This window comes from Dasypus novemcinctus, chromosome 8 (genome assembly GCF_030445035.2).
Source record: "Dasypus novemcinctus isolate mDasNov1 chromosome 8, mDasNov1.1.hap2, whole genome shotgun sequence".
NCBI classification, from domain to species: domain Eukaryota; kingdom Metazoa; phylum Chordata; class Mammalia; order Cingulata; family Dasypodidae; genus Dasypus; species Dasypus novemcinctus.
The window spans coordinates 120,427,096-120,451,381 of NC_080680.1; the positions used below are offsets into that span (position 1 = coordinate 120,427,096).

The window sequence follows — 24,286 nt, forward strand, 5'->3', positions numbered from 1 at the left end:
GCCCTGTGAGGATTTACAATGTCCGGTGATTACCTCTGAAGCACCATCCAGGGCAGCTCCATGTCCCGAAGACGCCTCCACCTCTCATCTCTTCCTGCCTTTCCCCATACCCTTTGTCCATTATGTCCACTTTTCCCAATCCAATGCCACCTCTTCTATGTGGACATTGGATTGGTTGTGTCCATTGCACCTCTATGTCAAGAGGAGGCTCAGATTCCACCTGGATGCTGGATGCAATCCTCCCATTTTCAGTTGTAATCACTCTAGGCTCCATGGTATGGTGGTTGTCCTTCTTCAACTCCATCTTAGCTGAGTGTGGTAAGTCCAATAAATCAGATTGTAGGTGCTGGAGTCTGTTGAGGCTCAGGATCTGGCTATCACATTGTCAGTCCAGAGATTCAAATCCCCTAAATATATCTTAAACCCCAACATTAACTGCACCTCCAGCACATTAGCATGAAAGTCTTATGAAGGGAGATCCCATCTGAGTCCAGATTCATCACACATAAACACCATTTCCAAAGAGGGGCCATCTGCCCTGGTAGTTAACCCCATCGGCCATGACCATAACTCCCATGGGTCTCTTTAGCCCTCAAAGGAACCAATATCTGGGGGTTGTATCTGCTTTATCTGTCTCTCTGACTCTGCTCAGTTGTGCATGAGGGCAAACCTTCTGCCAGCCTCCAGACTCTTTTTTAGAAACTCGTAGCCGTATAAACTCATTTCTCCTTTCCATTTCCCCCTTACTTTAGGTCAAACAGCATTTTAAAGTCATGGTATTTTATGTAGACATGGATATTCTGCTGATCCGCATTGAACCTTCCGTATAAGGTCATTTTCCAGTTGCATCATCAGTTGGTAGTTGATAGTGGTCCCTCGTTGCCAGGGAGGCTCATCCCCGGGTGTCATGTCCCACGCTGGGGGGAAGGCATTGCCAAAATGATTCTATTGATCATGAGTTCAGATTTACATAAAATGGTCTGTACTGTGGGTTGTTGATGAAAGTGGTGGTGGGATGGGAGAGAGGGTATCCTTTGATGAAAATCACTGTTTTAAATGAAGAGTGAAAAGGCATTTTCCCCTTGGCCCTCTTCTACCTCCGAGGGCTCCCATTGAACAGTGAAGAATCGGGCGTTAGGAGCCCCTTTTCTGCCCCTACACTGACATATCCAGTTTATTCTCTATAAAAGTTTTCCTGCTTACACAGTTCTAAACTCCAAAGTCCTTATTCTTATTTTCCATCCTCCTTACTAAATAAAAGTAAGTCTCCTTAGAGAATCAAGCTTTTATGAAGGGACCCTTATTAATAAGTACTGTTTCTATGATGATATTGTTGAAAAAAATCATACATACATTTGTCAAAGTCCCTCTCTGTGAGAAATTCCTCTTAGAGCTAAATTTTGAAAAGGACTCAATTTTCTGTCTTTCCCATGAGAATAATTTTCCAACAGAAGAATTAGAACAGTGTAATTGACTGGGCTACCCTTTTCCCTTTGGCTGCAGCAATTTGGTACCAAACTGCCACAAAATGTTCCACCCTTCCTGGTCCAGGTTTCCTTTGACCAGTGTGCCTCTGACTCTAGTTCATATTTTCCTTGGTCATATATTATTTTTATTTTGATCTTTATCTATTATCGGTTTCAAATCCTTTGTGGAATGAGACATGGAAGGAAGGCAGGAAGGAAAGCAGGAAGAAATACCTACAGTTTCCCTTGTAATGGATTAAATACAGAGTACAGTTTCTTTACAATAAAAAATATTGACATTTGTCGTTCAATTGGAAAGGCATAGGAGAGACAAGAACATGAAGTTTTATTCCCTTAACAAGAACAAATAATGATTACTTCATAAAGAGCTGGAGATTTTGTAATGGTAGGTAGGGATTAAAGAATTTTAAAAAAAAAAAGCAAAAAAAAAAAAGAACAAAAAACCAAACCAACCCAGTCACAACTATTGCATGTTTATGTAACTTGACCCCAGACAGGTGTAGGGGCTGGAAAACAGCACTTTTTCAGAACACTTTGTCTGCATTATTCCCTTTGAAAGTAAAAAACACCCTGTAAAATAGGTCACACGGGTATTATTGTAACTGATGAATTAATGTTCACCTTACTCAAAACCGACAAAACTAAGATTTACTCAAGTGCTATAATGGAGAAGGCAGAAGGCTGTGGTGTCAGGCCTAGCTTGAATTCCCAATTCTATTATCAACTATTTATGAAACTTTGAGCATGTCACTTAACCTGTTTTCTCAACTGTAGAGAATAAGTATTCTATGCACGTTTTCCTCTTCCTCCTTCGAATGCCTTGTGCACTTGAAAACCCCTGGATGTTCAAGTTGAGTGGACCTAATAAGCCTTGTATTGGTCTTTCCTTGGAACTTAAGTCTCCAACTCAAAGCCTCCTCTCCCACTGCAGGGCAAGAAGCACTACCCAGTCCCTTGGCCAGTTGCCAATGCTCCAGCTGACAGCCACCCCAGCAAGTGCGCTTGCAGATGAACCCGTGCACATCCGAGTGACAGGCCTGTCGCCTTCCCAGGTGGTAACCGTCAAGGCATCCCTGAAGGATGAGAAGGGGAATCTGTTCCTGTCCAAAGCCTTCTACAGGGCTAATGAGGCTGGCCAGGTGGACCTGGAGCAAGACCCTGCACTTGGAGGCGACTATGTGGGGGTCCACCCCATGGGCCTCTTCTGGTCCCTGAAGCCTGTGAAGGCTTTCCAGAGATTGCTCAAGCAGGATGTGATGAACAGCCCCTTTAGGGTCACTCTGGACCTGTATGACTCCGTGTGCTTCCAAGATCCAACTGAGGATCAGCCCAGGGTGAGCCAGACCGTGCAGCGCTGGTTCTCCACCCCCGGGCTGCAGCGGGTGCAGATCCGAGAGGGGCGAGTGCGAGGAGCCCTTTTCCTCCCTCCAGGTGAGACTAATCTTTGGTGATAGAGAAAACGCCGTTGACAGAAATAAAAACAAAAGCAGATTGGCATCAAATGACTGGAGAACTAGTTTTTCCCGGAATAGTTTAATCCTAACATACTCCTGCACATAAGCGAAGATGGGATGAACTGCTCAGCCTTCACTTTCACTGCTTCCAACTGGACCCTCTTTTCACTCTCTGATCCCACTCTTGTCTCTCTTTCAGGAGAAGGCCCTTTCCCAGGAGTCATTGACTTGTTTGGGGGCATTGGCGGTCTGGTTGAGTTTCGGGCCAGTCTCCTGGCTGCCCACGGCTTTGCTGTGTTGGCATTAGCCTATTTTGCCTATGAAGACCTCCCCAAGCAACTGTTGGAAGTGGATCTGGAATATTTTGAGGAAGCTGCCAATTTGTTACTGGCTCATCCCAAGGTATTTAATATACTTTCCATTCTACCTGGCAACCTTACAGTGAAAAAGTCACTACAGTCTGCTCTGCCTGTTTTACCAATCTGCAGGGACTTGGGCCCAGTTACCACTTAGAATAGGAATGATGATGATGAAGATGAAGATGATGATATCTGCCTCATAGGGTTGTTGGGTTGACTAGGGATAAAGTGTTCAGCTTGGTGCCTATTCATTCTATTTCACTGGCTCCTCATAACAATCCCATGAGCTGGGTAATAATATCTCCCCCATGATACAAGAAGAGGCAGGGAGGGTGAGTTGGTAACTTTCTCAGTCACAAAACCTGGTCAGTCCAAGCACCAGGACTTGGAGCAGAGGCTGGATTCCTACTTTGTTTTCTGTTTGCAGATCCAAAGCCCAGGAATCGGAGTGCTCTCCGTTTGCAAAGGGGCGGAGATCGGGCTGGCCATGGCCTGCTACCTGAAGCAGGTGGCAGCCACCATCTGCATCAACGGGCCCAACGCTATCTTCGAAGTGCCACTCAGGTACGGGGACCTGGTTGTGAGACCCCTCCTCTTCGACAAGGCGCGCTTGCAGGTCCACGTCTCTGGAGCCATGAGCATCCGTCACTGTCAGGGGGGTCCCTGGGAGGGGCTGAACAGGCAGAGCATGCTTCCTGTGGAAAAGGCCCAGGGCCCCATCCTCTTCATCGTCGGAGACAATGACGAGTGCTTGCACAGCAGTGTGTATGCGGAGCAGGCCATGGACCAGCTGTGGGGCCACGGGCGGAGCAGTGGAAGGGTGCTGGTGTATCCGGGGGCCGGCCACCTCCTAGAGCCGCCCTATGGGCCGCTGTGCTACGCTTCCTGGAACCCCGGGCTTACCTCACCTCTGCTCTGGGGTGGACAGCCTGCTGCCCACGCGGCGGCCCAGGAGCATGCCTGGGGAGAGATCCAGAAATTCTTTAGGCAACACCTCATTCCCACCAGAAGCAAACTCTGAGCAAGGGCTAAGGAAGACGGATGAAAGAAAAAGAAAAAAAAAGGAAAGAGATGATAGGATGGGGAGAGGCCCCTCTGGCTTCTCTGGGTTCACAGTCATCTTGAATCTACTAGAAGGAAATCGCACAAAAACGAAGGACAGGGCAAACGTGCATCTGAAGTATTTCTGACAAATTTGATGCACTTAGCATTTTTGTAAATTGAATCGTAGTTCATAGTCACTAGGGTTTTTTGCTATTTCAAAATTGGGATACCCTTGCACATTAAATAACTTTTTTTTAAGGTGGATAATCACCACCTTATTTATGATTGTACAAAAAAATAGATACTTGTTTACCCCAGTTAGGTGTAACTCAGACCCAGTTATTGCCAATTTAGATGAACTCCCCAGAACATCCAAGTTACCTGTGGAAATACATTTCTGTGTAAACTATTTTGAACTGGGTTTCTGACATGTGAAAAAGTCCCAAAACAAAATCAAGTATAACACTTGCTATAGATTTCTAGGAGATTCTTAAAAAAATTTAGGCCAATGATCTGCCTTTTATTACTAGTAAAGAGTTCAAGGGGATTGGATTTAAATAAGTGTTTATGTATCATTTATTGAAATTAAATGAGTAAATATACTTAAAGTTCTTAGAAGAGTGCTTTGCACTAATTATTATTATTTTCATAATGTTTTCCCCTTTCAGCCTGTTAATATCATGCATTACTTTCATTAACAGATTAATTTTGCTTATAATTTCAATAAATAAACTTCTCCTGTTGACTTTACTTAGGATTTTACATTTCTTCTAGAACAATTTTTGGTCTTTTTATTTTCCCAGAATTTCACCCATATTTTCTAGAGCACATTTTCTCTTTTTTACTATTTCATTCATTTCTGAATTTTTAATAAGTTCATTCCTTTTACAGCTTTTTGGTTTATTTTTTCTGGGTTCTTGAATTATATGTGTATTAGTCAGCCAAAGGGGTGCTGATGCACCATACCAGAAATCTGTTGGCTTTTATAAAGGGTATTTATTTGGGGTAGAAGCTTACAGTTACCAGGCCATAAAGCATAAGTTAATTGCCTCACCAAAGTCGGTTGCCACGTGTTGGAGCACGATGTCTGCAAGGGTTCAGGCTTCCTGGGTTCCTTTCTTCCTGGGGCTCACTTCTTTCCAGGCTCTGCTGCTTGGCTTTCTCCACAAGGTCAGCTGTAGACTATCAGGCAAATGGCTTGTCTCTCTTCCCGAGGCCTCTGCTTGTGTTTAATGGTGAATTCTCTCCTTCCTTAAGTATCTGCTTCTCTGTGTGTTTTCTTCCCAGGCTCCAGGATCAAGACTCCCACTCTCTTCTCTGCTGTGTCATTTTCTCTGTGAGTCCCCCCAAACAAGGGGGCAGGGATTCAATGTCCTACTGATGTGGCCAAAGCCCTAATCATAATCTAATCGCACCCAGAGGAAAAGACCAGTTTACAAACATAATCCAATATCTATTTTTGGAATTCATAAGCAATTCCAAACTGCTACAATATACCTACTTTGTTTATTTCTAAATCCATCAAATATTTAAACTAGTAATGGTCTGGCTGCATCCAAACAGGTTTTGGTATGCAGTAACCTTATTTTTGTTTATTTCTCAGTAGGTTCTTGTTAACTTTTTTCCTCATAGCCCAAGAGTAATCCCTGTGGCTGTTTTAAAATTTGCTAATGAATAAATTGATTTTGGCTATCCTTGGTCAGATTGTGAGCAGAGAGGATAGGGCCTGTATGAGTTTTGCAATCCCCAGTATAGTGATTATTCTAAATGATTCCCACCACTGGGTGTTAAAGCCACTTGGTTGATGGAAAACAGGATACTGAGTTGCCAAAGTACCACCCTGCAGATACTTAACAGCTTACAAAGGGAGGAAACAGAATTTTGAAATGGATTGGAGAGTGGACTGTCACCACCTGAACCCAGTGACCACACTTAGCATCTTCAAAAGGGCTCGTTTGCCATAATGGGCTTCACGGTAGGAGGTCATGTGGAGTGGCCGCACCATTTAGAAGGACTCCTAACAATACTCCCCCTATTCTCAGATTATTTCTTTTTTCACAATCATTTCATCATAACTACGTTTTAATAATATTTTTGCTTCTTCCTGTTTCTTACAGTCCATGTCCTTTTAGTTTCCTGGACTTATCTTCCATTTTGACATTATTCCAAAGTCCAAATTCAATGAATTCTTTAGAAAGATTCATGTTCACCAGAATCATTGCACATCTGAAATTATCTGCATTTTGTTTTCACTGTTTAATTAGAATTTTTATGGGTATAGAATTTTTTGAGGTTAACAGTTATTTCCCCTCAGCATTCAGGTGGTTTTATTTTGGCATCTATTGTTGTCAAGGTGAGTTCTGTCTGATTCTTGTTACGTTGCAGTATCTCTCTTTCTCTCTGAAAGCTTTTTCTATATTTAAACAATTTTCTCTTTGTTCTTAGTGTTCTGAAATTTCATCAAGATATGATGAGGGATTGGTTTATAACTATTTTTAAAATGTCTTTTGCTTGGCACTGTGGGAGCCATTTCAAACTAAAGACAAATCTATCTTCAGCTTTAGGATGTTTTCTTCTATTCACCCTTTCCATTTTATCTGTTCCTTGCTTCTGCAACTCCTGTAAAGAGACTTTGGGAGCTTCTTGTATATCAACCTTGAATATTACATTTTTCTTGTACTTTTGCTGCTTCATACTCCCTTCCCTCCACATTCTTAGAAAACCCCATTGAACATCTTGCTATTTTGCTTTTCAGGTGTGTCCAATCAGCTATTTAGGACATCTCTTGGGCTTTATTTCATCATTATTTTTATAATTTCCATGATGTTTCCTGTAAATCTGTTCTTAGTTTATAGAAAAGTCATTCTGCCTTATCCCTGCTTTTACTGGACACTCTCATCAACACACCCCAGTGTCTGCACAGGATAATGTAATTGTATTTAAAAACAAAGCAAAGGTATAACAGGGTCCTTTTGTTGGAACTGGGAAACTTATTTATCTCAGCACCACCCAGATCTTCCTTTTCAGGCATCTGATTTCAGCAACATGAAACCCAGGGAGAGGGCAAGCCTTCTCTGGCATCTCAGCTCCCATACTCGGCATTTAGTCTTGCCCAGTTATTGCTGCAGGTATTACTTTACCCACATGACAGTAGCATCTACCCAGATTGCAACAGCAAGGGAAGAAGTCATTTGAAATTTTTGAGTTTGACTACTAGCTCAACACATCATAGTAAAAGCCAGGTTTTCTTAGTCCCAAAGCACTGGGCGCTGGCAATACTTGAGTTGCTGATATGACTACAACAGATTAAGTGGAGGTGGTTTCCTGGCCTCAGTGCCGAGGTGCAGTGAATGTCCAACCCTGTGCTGAGTGAGAAACACTGGACAAAGGGGAAGAAACCCTCACCAATCAGGGGAAATCGAGTCCCGCCAGCCACAGAAAGGTCACCTTGGTCATGGGGCCAGGATGACAATGAGAGTTTTCTACAGTAAAATGAAACAGCCATACAGTGCTCAAATTTTTTGTTGGGATTTCATGAGGATGGAAGCACCAGCCTTGAGGGTAAAAGATGATTTTCTGGGCAGAGCCACTGCTAATGAAGCAGGAGAGAATAGGGACCTAAAGAGGAAGGAGGTAGAAAACCTAATAAGTTTAATAAGAGAAACCGAGGCAAAGTCCTGCTGGCTAAGCATTAACCTGCTGAATCACACAGGCAAGTTAAGAAGGGGCAGCTCACAGCACACACCCTGCAGCTTGCAGCATGCACCTAAAGGCAGCCAGGAACGAGGGAGGGGGTGAGAGGGGCATCACCACCACCCACCTAGTTTTCAGGTTACTCCACGCCTCACGAACAGTGACAGCACGCCCCGTGGACAGTGACCAGAGGCTAATCACAGCCAGTCAGCATGCCCTGGAGAGGTCATGGACAGCAGCCCTGACCAATCATGGCCAATCAGGGCCAATTGGTGCTGCCAGTCACCACTGGACAGTACCCGACACCGCTAGGCCTCTCACACTCCTGGGTCCCTGTACCCTAAACCCCTGCTTATCAGTGCAGACCCTGGGGTCCTGTACCCCCATAAAACAGGAGACCCCAGGGCAGAACTTTGCATCGCTCTTGAGAGAATGGCTGTCCCCATGACTCAGGGATGTACTTCTGTTCTCTTGCTTTACCTCCCAATAAATCCTGTGCTTATTTAATGAATTTGTGGCTCGTCCTTCAATTCCTTTTTGTGACGAAGCCAAACGCGGGACACCGTCTCTGATAAGGCTAATGTCAGGAGTGTCTGCAGAGCTACCCGGGCTCCCGCAAGAAGCAGCACTGGCAGGGCCAATGGCAGGGAGTGGAACCAAACCACACTTGATTCCTTCATATTTCCAGCTTGCCATTCATCACCAGGTTCCTGTGAGACAGTGGAGGCTGATTTGGGAAGGTTCTCTAGGAAGCAAATGTGACTGACCTCACCAGACCACATCCACCTTCAAGCCCTGTCAAGTCTGTCGCCTGCTTACTTTTCATAGCCTTCCAACCCAGTCTCTCTCTGTCACTACTGATTTCCTGCCATCATCCTAGATCAAGTCCTAATCGCGTTTTGCCCAATAACGTCTTAAGTGATCATCTCACTTCTAACGGTTGAGTCCCTTCAATCCATTCCACAAATGGAAGCAGCCCCGAAGGACCTTTTTTAAAAATGCAAATCTGATTCTGTCATCCTCCTGCTTACAATCCACTGAGGGCTTCCTCTGGTGGTAGTGTAAATCCCAAAATCCATGACAAGGCTCCACAACCCTCTGTAACGGTCTCCAGCCTCGTCAGATGCCTCTTTCAGTCCCCCTCGCTCTGTTCCGGGCACACTGCCTTCCTGCAGTTCCTCACGGGTGCGAGTCTCTTTCCTCTCCAGAGCCACTTGCTTTCTAACTAGCCTCATTCTAAATAGCCTGAGAGACATGTCACTTCTTTAAAGATGCCTTTCTGACAACTTTCTATCTTGCGCCATTTATTTTTTATTTTTACTTTTTTAAAGATTTATTTTTATTTCTCTCTTCACACTCCCCCCCCCCCCCCCCCCCCCCCAGTTTTCTGCTCTCTGTGTCTATTTGTTGTGTGTTCTTCTGTGTCCGCTTGTATTCTTGTCAGTGGCACCAGGAATCTGTGTCTTTTTTGGTTGCATCATCTTGCTGCGTCAGCTCTCCGTGTGTGAGGGGCCATTCCTGGGCAGGTTGCCCTTTGTTTGCACTGGGCAGCTCTCCTTACAGGGCGTACTCCTGGTGCATGGGGTTACCCTATGCGGGGAACACCCGTGCGTGTCATGGCACTCCTTGTGCGCATCAGCACTGTGCATGGGCCCTGCTCATCACACGGGTCAGGAGGCCCTGGGTTTGAACCTTGGCCCTCCCATGTGGTATGCGGACGCCCTATCCGTTGGACCAAATCTACTTCCCTATCGTGCCCCAATTAGATCAGTTCTCCCTCCAAAGAACTTATTACATGTCAATTGTTCTGCAGCTGTTTTCCCTTTCTTTACTTGACTTAAAGTTCCATGAGGGTAAGAAGTGGGTCCATTTATTTTGTTACATGTTCCCAGTTCTTGACATGGTTCCTGACCTGCAAGAGGGACTCATGAACTCTTTGTTGAGGAAACGAATGTTTCCATTGTTCCTGGGGCATTCTGGGGCGAGAACTGGGATGTGGCCAAGAGGTGTGGCATTCATTACAGTGTCTCCAAAGTAATCCAGGAGGAGGTGATCAATGACAGACTACCTCCAGTACACATCTTGAATTCAGCAGGACAGAAGAGTTTCAGCCCTCAGTTTCACTGGCTCCTTACAGAAAACTAGGGCCATTGGGTATTTGATATTTTACGTCCTTGGGAGGTTCTGATGGCTGCATAAACTAGCTGCAATAGGAGGAGGTGAGTCAGTTTTTACGAACAAAAATGCCTCTTTATTGGTCTCGTAGGGGTGCTGTAACAGATGGCAAATCACTGAGTGGCTTAAAGCGACAGAAATATATTGTCTCCCAGGTCTAGAGGCCAGACGTCTGCAATTAAGGGGTCAGCAGGGCGAAGCGTCCTTGGAAGGTCCTAGAGAAGAGGGCTCCCTGGCCTCTTCCTGCATCTGGTGGCCCAGGGGTTCCCTGGTTTGCGGCAGTGTCACTCCTACTGTGGCCTCTGCTTCGCGTGGCCGTCTTTCCTATGTCCCTGCCCACATTTCCCTCTTCTTAGAAGGACACCAGCATAGGAAGTAGAGCCCTCCTTAAATGCAGTATGACTTCATCTTTACTTGCTTCTCCATGTCTTGTGAGTTTCAAGAATTCTTTTACTTTGCCTAAACACATACACACACTTTCTTTCTTGTTCTTTCACACACACATGTACTCACTCATTCACACTGACACACACAAACATTAACACACTTACTCTTGAAGTGACCTCTCAATCCTGCCCCTGCTAGGATTTATCTCAGCTGACTTGGAACCCAGAGGTTTAAATATTTATTGAGGTTACTTCATCACGACTCCTCAAATACTTTGTCTGGTGGTTGAAGCTTAAAACAAAGGACATGAGCCAGAATGCATTTTGTGATAACTTTTTTCTTCTCTTTTAGAAAAAAAATATGTACAAAAAATGCTAAGAAGAGCCAACATAGAAGAGTCAAAAAAAAAAAAACCATTCTGATAGATACAGATGAGGGAGCTCCTTCTCTCAAAGGAGTTACATGTTATTATCATGCTAGAAAATGAGATACAGTTAAAATTCTAGAACAATTAAAAGCCACAAAGTAAAGCTGTTGCTCTGGGCTCTCCATTGTGGATGTTCTGATACCCTTTCTGTAAAATAATACTGTGCAAACTGTAAAATATTGATTTTCATATAAAGTCCATATAAGATGATATACAAAACTGTTGAGTTGACAGGGGAGTCTGGTGCTGGCTGCTCTTTGGGAGGAAGGCTGCAGTGGTACCTGCTGCCCATGGACATGGTTCCAGAAAGATCTTGAGTTTCTTAGGTGGGGAAGGCCATTATCTAAGAAAGAATCATCTAACCTCAAACCCCACCTCCCCCATCCCAATCCAGGATTATTTGCCAATTCTTTGTTCTACTAGGTGATTTCACTAGTTTATTGAGAAAGGAACACTGGGTTCTTTCTCAAGGTAATATTTATTTTTACACAGCTGATTCTGAAATATACCATTAGCCAACACTGACCTTCCTGCCACTCAAAAGTTTATCTTTCATTAAAATTCAAAAATCCAGAGAAGGCAGCAAACTGTGGTAACAAAAGGTCAAAAGTTTTGTTGTATCAATTTTATTTCGGTCTATAAAACTGAGAAAAGAAGGTTTGTGTACAAATATCACAAAACAACATCAACCATTGAATAAATGTGATTCTTCAATGCACATTTGAACAAGAGGAAAATTTTGTTGGTCTTAAAATTCTGCCATCAATATATTAAAGCTGACAAAACAAAAAAAATCAGGGCAAGCTACATCACTTCCTTATACAAAAAAAAATGTACAAAACATTAGCCTCTAACTAGATAAACATAATACTTGTCTTCACAGTTTGACATTGAGTAACTGTGTATCTTGAAGTATCGAATTGGAGGGTGATAAAAAAACACCGTGCGACACATCAGCCATCTCAGGTAACTTCGGTCATGGAGGCAGAGTGATTCTAAAAAGCAAACACGAGCAGAGAAATCTGTCATTTCCTGTTTATCTGATTCTATTTAAGAGTTACGTGGTAGAGATATAGTAACTGAACATCCTCAGAAAACCAGAACGGTGACTTTGGGCAGATTTCTTTAACTCTCCAAGTTGTTTTTTATTTGTAAAATAAAGTCTATAATATCACTAGTTATTAATCAAAGGAAGTATCAGACTTCCCTAGGAACATTTTTTAAAATGCAATTTTTTTCATCCCAGACCTGCTGAATCAGAATCTCCTGGGCCAAGGTCCCAGGCATTGGAGTCTCCTTTCTTTTTGTCAAGGAACGCAAATGTTTTCTTTTCTCCCTTTTGAAAGACATGGGGGGCCCTCTTCCACATTCAAAGTGAGTTAATCCTTCATCTCTCTTTTTTCATTGTCAATATAAACTGTGTGTGACAAGGACACAATTGCTCAAAACTAAGTTTCATTGCTCAGGGAATGTGGGCAACCGGTGGTAGTAGTTTGTGGCTAGCCAGAAGGTGGTGTCTGGAATCATAACTCTACAGGATTCTAGAAGGTGGTCTCCCTGTGTCATAAAAACTATCTAGGTTCATAACGTGTTATGTTTCCATGGTCTGTAATTTACTTTTTGGTCTCTCTTTAGTATTTAGGAAAGATTTTGGAAAATACTACCCTGTGCCAATTGACTATAGTATGGGGAATCACGGAAAGTGAATACCCACAATTGAGTTGAGGTGTTAGAGGCGGAGAGAGAGCACTGTAGCTCTGGGGACTCTGTGTGGCAAGCGGGATGGGACACCTCAGAAGGAAGGAAAGGGGGAGGTGGGCATCCTCCTCCTGCAGGCAGTCTTCTCCTTGAGGGATTTTGAAGAGTGGGATGGATTTCATGTGTGTGGATGTGTGCTCTGAAGAGAGGGTCATGTGTTCTCTCTTATGTCCCCAAAGGTCCTTCTCCTGGGGAGACCGTTCTACCCCAGGAATTACAAAGGGGCAGCTTCTAATAGAAGCCAGAGCTGTTGGAACTGTGGAGGGAGCTCTTGCCTACAGGAGAGAACACAGGGTATATTTATTTGGGAAGATCTGTAGTTCAGTTCAAACAGAACTACCCCTGCTCCAGCTGTAGTGTGTTTGCACATTCAATGCTGAGACCTATAGATTTCAAAAAAGAATTTTCCAGAATTCTGAAGACAGGGCCTTCAGAATTCAATGAACTAATATTTTAATTTTGACTGAGTGACCTGGGGCATGTTCCTTAAACTCTTTGTACTCTACATTCCTCATCTATAAAACAGGATAATAATACTTATTTCAGAATTATTGTGAGGATGAGATGATATGGCTCTAAATAAATGCTAGTTCTCTTTTTTGACTAAGAAAGAAAGGGAATTTCCTCCTTCATTTTCCATGCGGAAAGTATGTGACACAAAGCAGATGCTCAGTTCCTCAAATGTCCCACCATTGGTATGGATACCATCTCTTGAGGAAACATTTTCCATTCAGCCTCCTGTAGCTTCACTTGGACTGTGGAAGCCTGGCTCATTGTTTCTCATAAAAGGTTGACCTTGGTCTGATTTTTGGTTTTTGACTTGGACTGACGTTCTTAGTTCAGGTTCTGGTTCTGGCTTACATCTACCCATCCATGCTAACGAACGCCAGGAAGTGTGGAGCGTGAGTAAGACTTGGTCCTCAACAATCTCCGAGTCCTTGGGGGAGGCAGAAGTGAGGGGACAATGTTGACTTTATTTGTGAGAGGTGGTCACACAAGAGGCCTGATTCTCAGGAAATGCCTTAACTTCGATCTGAATGCAGTGACCTACACAGCCACAGAGAGGCATTGGCAGGTGAGAAAAGAAGTTCTGTCACTGCCTATAGAGAACAACACTTTATATATATGTATGTGAATCCTGCATCTGTTCTCTAAACGTGGATAGCAGTTTTTGCAACCCTGTTTTGGCACTTCATTTTTCCTGTAAGTTGAATCCCCCAAATGTGACCTGGGCCTCCTTTGGCCAGTTCAACTCATATGGGTGCCTGAGAGAGGAGAGAGAAAGAGTTTTGGAGAAGTCTTCAGATGGGGTAAACCTTGAGCAGGGTTGAACAGGAAGATGGAGTGCAAAAGGGTACATTCTTAGAATAGGATATTTGGGTCCAAGGGGACAAAGTTTGCAGGTATACAGAGAGATGAGTATGTCTGAGGCACTCAACAAATATTTGTTTCTTAAATTCACCTTTGTCTTCAGTTGCCTAACCTTAACTTTGACCTCACTGAGTATCAGAATATAGATAAGGAAGAAAAACTAGGCATTGCTTTCCTGGTGACTTTGTCATTCAATAGGCAGTACACGAATAAATCAGAAATATTTTTCAGTACTTTATTTCTAATTAGGCCAAGCTGAAATTTCCACCTTAATTCCAATTAAGGGAAAACAAAGAAAAAACAAATACATGGCACTGGAGTTAATGGAGGGCCATACATATTTTTTTTCAAGATGGAAATATCATTATTGTTTTCTTTTTCTTTTTCTTTTATGGCTCACTAATAAAATTAGAAAGACTTCACTGAAAGTGAAATAGGATAGCTTATTTCAGAGAGAAGCCTGATAGTTAATCTTTAAATAGAAAAAAGTATGATTTTACAATGTGCTGATATGAAGTATCTGGTAATTCCAATGGGAAGTGGCTTGGTTTACCTGACACCATCTATAAAAATGGCTTAGTAAGAAAGTGCCAAATACAAACAAGATATCAAGATAAACAGACTTCTCTAGATGGCTCAAAGACCTAAAAAAAGAGCCAATACCATAAAGCTCCCAGAAGATAATGTAGGGAAACATTTATGAGATCTTGCAGTTGACAATGGTTTCATAACTTTTATACCCAAAGCACAAGCAATGAAAGAAAAAAATAGATAAATAGAACCTCCTTAAAACTAAAAACTTTGGGCTTCAAAGGAGTTTGTCAAGAAAGTGAAAAGGAAGCCTACCCAATGGGAGAAAAGGTTTGGGAATCCCTTATCCGATAAATGTCTAATCCATATATCCAGCATATATTAAGAAATCCTACATCTCAAAAATAAAAAGCAAATAACCCACTTAAAAAATGGGCAAGAGATTTGAAAAGGCATTTTTCCAAAGAGGAAATACAAATGGCTGAAGAACACATGAAAAGATGTTCAACATCATTAGCTACTAGGGGAATGCAAATCAAAACCACAATGAAATACCATCTTACAGCTAATAAAAAAAAACAGAAAACTGCAAGTGTTGGAGAAGTTGTGGAGCAAAGAGAACTGCTGGTGGGAATGTAGAATGGTGCAGCCATTGCAGAGGATGGTTTGGTGGTTTCTCAGGAAGCTAACTACAGCACTGCCATATGATCCAGCAATTCCACTACTAGGTATATACCCAGAAGAATTGAAAGCAGGGACATGAACAGGTATATGCACACCAATGTTCGCAGTGGTGTTATTCACTATTGCCAAAAGTTGAAAGCAGCCAGATGTCCATCAACAGAAGAATGGATAGGCAAACTGTAGTATCTACATATAATGGAATATTACTCAGCAATAAGAAGGAATGAAGTATTGACACACATGACAATGTGGATGAATCCTGAAGACCTTATGTTGAGTGAAGTAAGCCAGTCATATTGCTGATATGACCTAAGCATATTGAGCAGACTCACACAGAGTCTGCAAGACAAGTTACTAGGAGATAGAAAAGGAAGTAGAGTGTGGTGAGCCGATGCTCTATCTGGGCAGACCCTATAAGGTGGAAGGGGGTGGTTGGGCAGTGGATAGGGGTGATGGTGGTGCAGGGATGTGAGTCAATGGTGGTCAATGGTGGTCAATGGTGCTGGAGTTGAGGGCAAACAGGGTTGGGGGTATGTTGTACCATCCATGAACAGGGTAGAGGGTTGGAGGAAGGAAAGGGTGAAATCTGGAGAGATGTACATCTGTGGTTGAAAGCACAATTGTAGGAATGTTCTTTTGGCAAATATGGCAGGGGAGGGTCACTGGTGCAGGGTGTCAGTGGAGGGGGGTGTGTGGGAAAGGGTGCACCTGGGGCAGGTTTCTGTGGAGTATGTAAGTGTTCATCCTGTCATAGGGTGTTATCTCAGTGGGTGGATACCACACAATAAACAAGAAAATATTAAGCTTCCATTCTGGGGAGTCGTGATACATTCTTAAATAGAGGGGCAGGAGTCTCTCAAGAGCTTAGGCAGTGCTCTGAACATATGGGAGGACAGGGCAATGTGTCAAGTCCTCAATTAGTGCAAGTAACTATGAACCTTATTCTTGAAAAATTGAAACTTAGTAGTTATCACAGGTTCTGAGGAGAGAGGGAAGAAAGAATAGGTAGAACATAGGGCATTGGAATTGTTCTGCATGATTTTGCAATGACAGATACAGGCCATTACACATTTTGTCAAAACCTATGAAATTGTTTGGTGCAAAATGTAAACCATAATGTAAACTATTGACCATAGTTAGTAGCAACACTTCAATGTTTATCAGTTGTAACAAATGTACTACACTCATGTCAGATGTTATTAATAGGGGAAAATGTGAGAAGGGGAGGGGTAGGGTATATGGGAATCCCCTATTAAAAAAATTTTTTTTTGATATACCAGGGCCAGAGATTGAACCCCAGACCTCATATGTGGGAAGCTGGCACTCAACCACTAAACCATATTGGATCCCCCGATTTGTTTCTTTGTTTTGTTTTGTTTTTAGGAGGCACTGGGGACCATACCTGGGACCTTCCATGTGGGAAGCAGGTACTCAACTGCTTGAGCCACATCCACTCCCCTCCCATATATATATATATATAAGGCTGGTAAAAAGAGTTTATTTAGAAATGAGAGACAAAGAAAGAAGTATCCACCCAAGATGTGGATGTGGGCTCCTCCAGGCAAAGAGAGAGCCTCTCCTATATTTTTGATGTGACTTTTCTGTAACCTAAAGCTTCTTTGAAAATAAAGTAAAAAACAAATAGGAAGACACTGGGAGAACATACAGAAGAAATTGTATACTTACATAAAACATAACAGATCTTATGGTGATGAAATGTACAATGCAAGAAATTTCTTTTGGCTTTATTTTTGGGGATATTTTGGATTATGGAAAAGTTACAACTATGGCAGGGGAGGCTCACTGGTACAGGATGTTAGTGGTCAGGGGATGTGTGGGGAAGGATGCACCCGGGGAATGCCTCTGTGGAAAAGGAATGTGTTCATGTGGTCATGGGGTGGAGACCCACACAATAACCAACAAAATATTAAATTCCCATCCTAGGGAGTCCTGCTACATTCTCTAATAGAGTAGCAAGACTCTCTAGAGTACATAAGCACTACCTAGTGTAAGAGGACAGAGAAATATGCCAGGCCCTTTATATTAATGCTTATACTTATGAACCTTATTCCTATAAAACTGAAACTTAGTCTACTATTATATATTACCTAAAAGTTACCTCCTGAAAGCCTCCTTGTTGCTCAAATGTGGACTCTCTCTAAGCATATAGGCTCATTGCCTTCCCCTCAAGTGAGGGACATGAATTCCAGGGACAGGCCTCCCTGGTACCAAGGGACTTTTTACCAAGTGCCAAGTAGCAATGCATTTGGAAAAAGACCTTGACAAAAAGGGGGAAATATTAAACATAACAGAGTTTTTATGGGTAAGAGATTTCAAAGTGAGTCAGGAGGTCATTCCAGAGGTTACACTTATGCACATCTCAGGAAGATCTCACTGACTGCCACAGTAAACAGTGCTTCAAGCAGGGGTACTCCTGAGGGCTCTAGAAACATCTAGACAATATAGGCAGGCAGACAATCCCAGGAAATCAGCACCCCGTGGATGGCCCTTACCTTGGAATATATGTTATTTCCCTAATGTAACAGAGTTAGACTCATTTATAATTTCCCTACACGTGGATCTTCTGTCCCTTTTATTTGAACCTGTAATTAGCACTATACCTGGTAAATATATGCCCCAGAGACTTAAATCTTTGGTCTGTTCCTATGCTGGTTGAGCCCTGAATCTCAGCAGAGTTGCAACCAACATCTATTCTCCAGTTCATTAGACTCGCCCAGAACAACTAACAAAATGATCATGATGGACAACACTCATCCCAAAAAACAGAGTACCTATAATTGCAAGCAAGACATTTCCATCCATCTACCCATGGGATCTAAGCCCCCTCTCAATTGGAAGCAGAGTGGGCATCACCATCCCAAAATCCTCAAGAATGTGTAATGAACAAACATAAGGGGGGGATGCAACTGTGGACCAAAGTAGAATTATTATTATTCTAGTAATGGAAAAACTTGTAATATTGATATAAAGACAGTGGTCACTAGAGGTTCTGAGGTATGGGGAAGGAAGAAAAAGTGTAAAATAGGGTATTTTAGGAATATTGGAATTGTTTTGAATGACGTTGCAATGATGGATACAGGCCATTATCCATTTTGTAAAAACCTATAAAATTGTGTGGTGCAAAGTGTAAACCATAATGTAAACTGTAGACCATGGTTAGTAGCAGTGCTTCAATATGTGTTCATCACTTGTAACAAATGTACCACATTAATGAAAGGTATTATTAAGAGTGAAAAGTGTGAGAGGAGGAGGGGATAGGGTATATGGGAATCCTCTCTATTTTTGATGTAACTTTTCTGTTAAAACTTCTTTAAAAATAAAGTGAAAAAAACATACAAGCAGACTAAATCTTTTAGCAAGACACAGTCACCTGAAAAAAGCGGCATGCTAATAAAACCCTGTTTTGTTACTAGTTTTGTCCCTCTCTCATCTGCATAAAGGAAACCCCCTTGCACCCCTCTTCCATTTGCAAGCTGCATGGCTTTGGGTAAGTCATTTAACCCTCCTGTCTTTAGTTGTCTTATATGTGAAATGGGAATTATAGTATCTCTCCAAAAGGGTTTTTGTTGAAATAACGTTATGTTTGTAATGCCTCTGGGCACAAGATAAGTGCTTAATACCATCTTTCAAGGCACCTGCCAGATGGAAAGTCTTCTTCCTGGTTTTACCTCCCTTCTCAGACAAAATGGGTGCTTTTTCTTCATCTGTCCCCACACAGCCTTTTGCAAGCCTTTGCTTCAGCATGTCTTGGGATGATTAATCCTTTACAGCCCCACTTTCCTGATTGCCTGAGAGTTCTTTGAGGCCAAGAGTCCTTGTTATTCTCAGGAGCCCTGGCATGAAGCAAAACCCTGGTGTGTCAGAAGTGTCCCAACAGTCTTTGGTCCACTGAAATGTTGATGGTAGCCCTCAGCTAGATCCAAAAGGACATTTAATTCATATCCCTTTGTTAACGTCCTTCCGGCTTATATCTATCACTGGATGTAACAAGTGTTCTTCTTCCTAATACTGGCCTAAGTACCAAATCAAACTGGCCTCCCACACGATTGGACCCAGTTTATGAACGGATTCCATGGCAGCCACCGGGCAGAGGTTAGACTTCCCTGAGGAGTCAGGATTGCCAGCACCCAGAATGCACACGGGCCCTTTCTCCCCGTCTTTCGAGAGCGCGACTGATCTGTACTTATGCAGGTGGCTTCAGCAAGCCCCACCCGGGGGGGGGATGGGGGCTTGGCCTCCCCAGGCTAGAGCCCGAGTCTTTGGACGGCCAGGAGGTTACCGTACCTGTGCACTTAAGGTTTCCAGAGGGCTTTCTATCCTTGGGAAAGCCATGAGGGGCACTCCTCGGGGGTCCTCGGCTTTGACCTTGGAAGGGGATCCCTGCGTGCCTTTGAAGTTATGGACCACACACATTCCCTGCAGGATGGAGGGAAGAGAGTGGGCTCAGCCCGCAGCCATTTCTGACGGCGGCAGGACTGGTCCCTTGAGCACCACTGCCGTCGTGCCTTTTTTCTTCTAGAGACACGGGCAGACCTGAGGTGTGGCCCAGAAGGTCGGCTGAGCTCTGCCGTGGGTGCCAAGGAAGCACTTGCTTAGTCACCAGGCGGCCAGGGACTGTTTCCGCACCTGTAAAATGGGAATCACGGCACCTACCCCAAAAGAGCTGTAATGAGGAAAAGCACACGGTGATAGTGAGCTGCCTGATAACAACGCGCATTTACGGAGGGCCATTGTGGATCTGGCACTGGGCTGAGGGCTCTATTTTACTTCATCTGACAGCACCCAACAACCTTCCAAGGCTGGTATTATCTTTTCCAGCTTAGATAAGGAGGCATGGAGAAGTTAGACAACTTGGCCAAGGCCACACTGAACTCTGAATCCCAGAGCCCCTGAGTCCAACCACTGTGCTCTTTTGCCTCTTAACCAGTGCCAAACACATCACCAGTTCTCAGTAAATGTTAGCTGGCCTTCTACCCCTGCCCAAGAGGCTCACCCTCCAATTAGGTTACTAGGAAGAGGATTTTTATTTGCTCGAGATTAAATAACCCATCAATGGCAGTTTTCTTTCATTGCTACTAAAAAACCTTCCCTTTAAATTACTACCCACTTCCCTTTATTTCCCACCAAGGCCCCTTCCAAACCAATTCTGTCCTTGCCTCCTGTCTGCTTGCTCTTCTCAGGCTCTATCGGTACTCACTCTTCCATTGTTTTGCATTTTTGTTTCTACATCCAGTATCACTCTTGAAACACTGCTGAACATTTACAAAACAACTCATCTCCACCTGGCTCACCTGCCCCACACTCCAGCTGCTTAAAGCTCCTCCATTCAGGAAATGGAGAAACCCGCAGGTGTAGGAGCTCTGGAGTTAGGGAGACGAGGGAAAATTCAGTTCCTTATTGGCTGGGTGGCCCCTGGGCAATTACTTACCTTGAACTTCAATTTCCTCCTTGATAAGATGAGGATAAAAATGTCGTTAGGACTGTTTTAAGGGCACATGATTTGCATGTAAAGTGTAGGGCACCTTGGATTGCCCAATTAATAACTTTCTCCCCTTTCCCCCACTTACATTTTCATGGTAAACACAAGCAAGTCAAACAGGAATGAACTGATGCAACAAGTGCACCCCATTCTCAGCCCCTGCGCTTCCCCCTCCCTCTGTGTCCTCTCTAAGTCTTCATCTTGGCCTGCCCCTCATCTCTTGTCCATGACATGCACCTCTCAGATCTTATCTCCCAGTCCCCAGCTTGGCAGGCGTGTGTGTCCATGGTGTACATGTGCATGGGCCACGCAGATCCAATCTGAGACAGGACGGCTGTTTCATGCTCCAGCCATTTATCAGCACATCTCAGCCCTAAGGTCTTTCGTGGAAGATCAGTTTTGACATCAACTTGGAATTGCTCGCAGGCAAAAAAAAAGGATCCAACAATGACTGAGTGGTAGGAACCAGGGCTTCAAGTTCCCGAGAGAAAACAAGTTAATGTTGAAGTGGAATTTGTATATGGAGCTTCAGCAAACAGAGGCTTTCACAGAGTTCTGTCATCCCCCAAAGACCCCAGGCCATTGCTCAGGACAGTGGTCCCTGCTCTCCCTCCCCAGTTGGGCACGGCTGGCTCCAGGACCCGTGGACAGCAAGACCATTTGGCTTTTTTGGGGGGCCCCAAGCCTTCATTCATGTGCCCCTGATCTCTCTTTGAGATCCCTCTCTTCTCTTCAAGTCACCTGCATTCTTTCCCTCTTTTAGGAAGCATTCTTAGGGAAATAGCCATTGCGAGATGTCAGTATCTCAGGACCATCTGAGCACCACATTTCCTGCCACTTTCCCCAGAGAATTTTCCTTTAAGCCCTCCATCTTTCAGCCTTGGAAAAAAGGCAGAATCCGCTCAAAATAATTTGGAGTGAGAACGGAGCTTCCCAGTCAGTGTCCTGAATACGGATGGGCACGTTCCGGGTGTATCTTAACAGGGAGAGAGAGAGGTCATCCACAAACTGTAAAGACCTTCAGTATGCAGCGCCAGTCCTACTGGGTGCTGTGGACAAGAGCGAGGACACATCAGGAGGGGGAGAGCCTTCCGGACTGGGACGGCTCCTTGTTACTGTTCGAGCATTCATTTCATGCACAGCATGCGTGGTGCCAGCTCTGGTGATTTCCAGTCAGTCCGTCTGAGCCTATTGGAAATCCTTGAAGATAATAAAAACCCGCATCTCTGTGATATGCCGTAGAACGGAATATTCGAGAGCAACACAGAGGAATGGATTACTGATGTGTACACACTACAGCACAGACGCACCTCAGAATACTATGCTTGGGTGAAGGGTGCCGGAAACAAGGGACATGCTGTATGGTTCCACTTATTGAAGTCTTAGAAAAGGCAAACTAATAACCAGTGACAGAAAGAAGACTGGTGTTTGCTATGTGGGGGGGGGGGGGGGGGAAGGGGGGAGGTGAGAGAGAGGGATTACTAAGGGGCACGAGGAAACTTTTGGGGATGACAGAGATGACAGTTGTCTTGATTGTGGTGAAGGTTTCCTGGGGTGTCTGTGTGCTGACACACTCTATGTGCCTCTTATGGCATGCCTATTCCACTTCAGTAAGGCTGTAAAAAAAAATAAAAACAAGACTGATGAAATAAAACCAGCCTCTTATCTTCCCATCTAAAGCTCAGATTAAGAAATTCCCTAGGTGAGCCACTGGCCAGCCCCTGTCTATTAGAGGAATGAAAACATTGGCAGAAATATAGAGATGTGGAGGCAACTGCCTCATCCTACCCTCTTCCCCAGTTAGGTTATGATATGAAGCCGCGTGTGGTGGGATTAAGATGCCCGAGAAGCAGGTTCAGATAATGACAGGCCTTCTCAAGAAAACACGGCTGTGGCCAGGTGCAGGGTTTTGGTTTGGCTAAGCCCAGGGCCAGAGCTAAGGCTCCTGATGTCTGAAAAACTCACTCAGCATCTGCTCTAAATACACGTGGAACACTATTTAAAGAACAGGGCTTTGAAGGTACGCTGGGTTATTAGTCTGCCCAGCTCAGTCCTAACCCCAGGGGAGTGAGTCGTCCTTCTGGGGTGAGCCTCTCCCTGACCCCCCGAGGGAAGACAGACACCATATTTCTGAAAGAAAAGGGGTTTTAGAAGTCATTCTTGCAGCAGAAGGATGACTGTTGCTTGGAGAATGACTGCACCTTGTATGGCTGGAAAAAGAGGAACACGAATTCTGAAAAGAAGCCTGGGCCGCTGAACGTGTGGGCTCGCCATGGTCTCAGGCGGCCGTTCAGGGGGCACACGTGGGCACACGGGCACGGGGCCGACCTACCAGAAAGAGGGCCACGGCCGTGCCCAGGGTGAAGCCCGCGATGACGTCGGAGCAGTGGTTGCGGTACTCGGAGACCCGGTTGAGGCCCGTCAGGAAGGCGGTGCAGAGCGTGCCCAGGCACAGCACGGGCTTGGCCAGGCGGCTGCTCTTGGTCTTGATTGTGCTTGTGATGTACATCTGGAAACAGAGCATTGCTCCTTGCTGCAGCGCCGGCACACGCCTGCACCTGCACGTGCCTGCACCAGCACACGCTTACACCTACACGCGCCTGCACCGGCACACGCCACCCCTGCACACGCCTGCACCAGCACACGCTTACACCTGCACACGCCTGCACCTGCACACGACGCCCCTGCACACGCCTGCACCTGCACACGCCTCACACCCAGGCAGGCGCCCCCGCCGAAGCGACTGCATGCACGGACTGGCCTCTCCCCAACAGCACCCCTCAGCTACGGAGGCCACCCTTTGGTGGGAAACTCGTGTTCAAGGCCAGTGAGCAGACACCCAGGGACCCCAGGGCCTGGCACTGGAGGGGGCCTGTGAAAGGAAGGCTCAGCATTAACTGCCTCGTAACAGTTAGGTGCGGAACATGCAACTTTTATGGAGAACTTTAAAGAATCATTTGATGTGCGAGGAACCCCACACGAGAATTCCCAAATACCAAGTAAACTTTGCATGACAATGAATTTTATGGTGGAGACCTAAGTTGCAGCTGCACGCTCAACCTCAGAGTGTAGACTGACGAGTTGACGGGCTGATTTAGAATTTCCCAACCAGTGTCTCACACAAATGGGTTTCAGTTGTGCTGGGAGATGGCTTCCCACATTAAATGGGGGCAGCTGTGATCAGCTCCATCCTCGTTCATGCCAGCATGCTTTAAAGTATCAGACTTTTCTATGTGTGCAATGATTTTAAAAATATAATAAAACAAAGGCTGGGAAGACCTGGGCTAAGTAAAGGATGAGGCCATTTATGACACCTGAAAGGTAGAGTGTTGTTATTATTTCATTGTGAGGAGCTGGGCAAGGCTTTTAAATGCCATTGGCTCGGTTAACAAACGTGCCCCTGACAGTCTAGAGTT

The 24,286-nt window shown here is 44.4% G+C and overlaps 2 protein-coding genes across 8 annotated transcripts in view; one reads left to right on the forward strand and one right to left on the reverse strand.

The window, feature by feature from the left end:
• Nucleotides 1-18,729, forward strand: part of LOC101419268 (acyl-coenzyme A amino acid N-acyltransferase 2-like) — a 36,489-nt gene extending 17,760 nt beyond the window's left edge. For 5 of the 6 annotated variants that reach the window (XM_004483321.3, XM_004483318.4, XM_004483319.4 and 2 more), the window contains 3 exons: nt 2,419-2,918; nt 3,141-3,343; nt 3,728-5,094. In XM_004483321.3, coding sequence (XP_004483378.2) covers nt 2,456-2,918; nt 3,141-3,343; nt 3,728-4,321 — 1,260 coding nt within the window. In that variant the 5' untranslated portion in view covers nt 2,419-2,455 and the 3' untranslated portion in view covers nt 4,322-5,094. Of the gene's footprint in view, nt 1-2,418; nt 2,919-3,140; nt 3,344-3,727; nt 5,095-16,753 lie in introns of those variants that run through there. The other variant, XM_071217102.1, reaches the window with a different exon arrangement.
• Nucleotides 10,917-24,286, reverse strand: part of PLPPR1 (phospholipid phosphatase related 1) — a 316,568-nt gene continuing 303,198 nt past the window's right edge. The window contains exons 6-8 of one of the 2 annotated variants that reach the window (XR_011649506.1): nt 23,203-23,379; nt 19,676-22,486; nt 10,917-12,021 (exon numbers count right to left, since the gene is read on the reverse strand). Coding sequence is in view for 1 of the 2 variants with exons in the window: in XM_058302596.2 (XP_058158579.1) it covers nt 11,989-12,021; nt 19,676-19,807; nt 23,203-23,379 (342 nt within the window). In the remaining variant the exon portion in view is untranslated. The remainder of the gene's footprint in view (nt 12,022-19,675; nt 22,487-23,202; nt 23,380-24,286) is intronic. The other variant, XM_058302596.2, reaches the window with a different exon arrangement.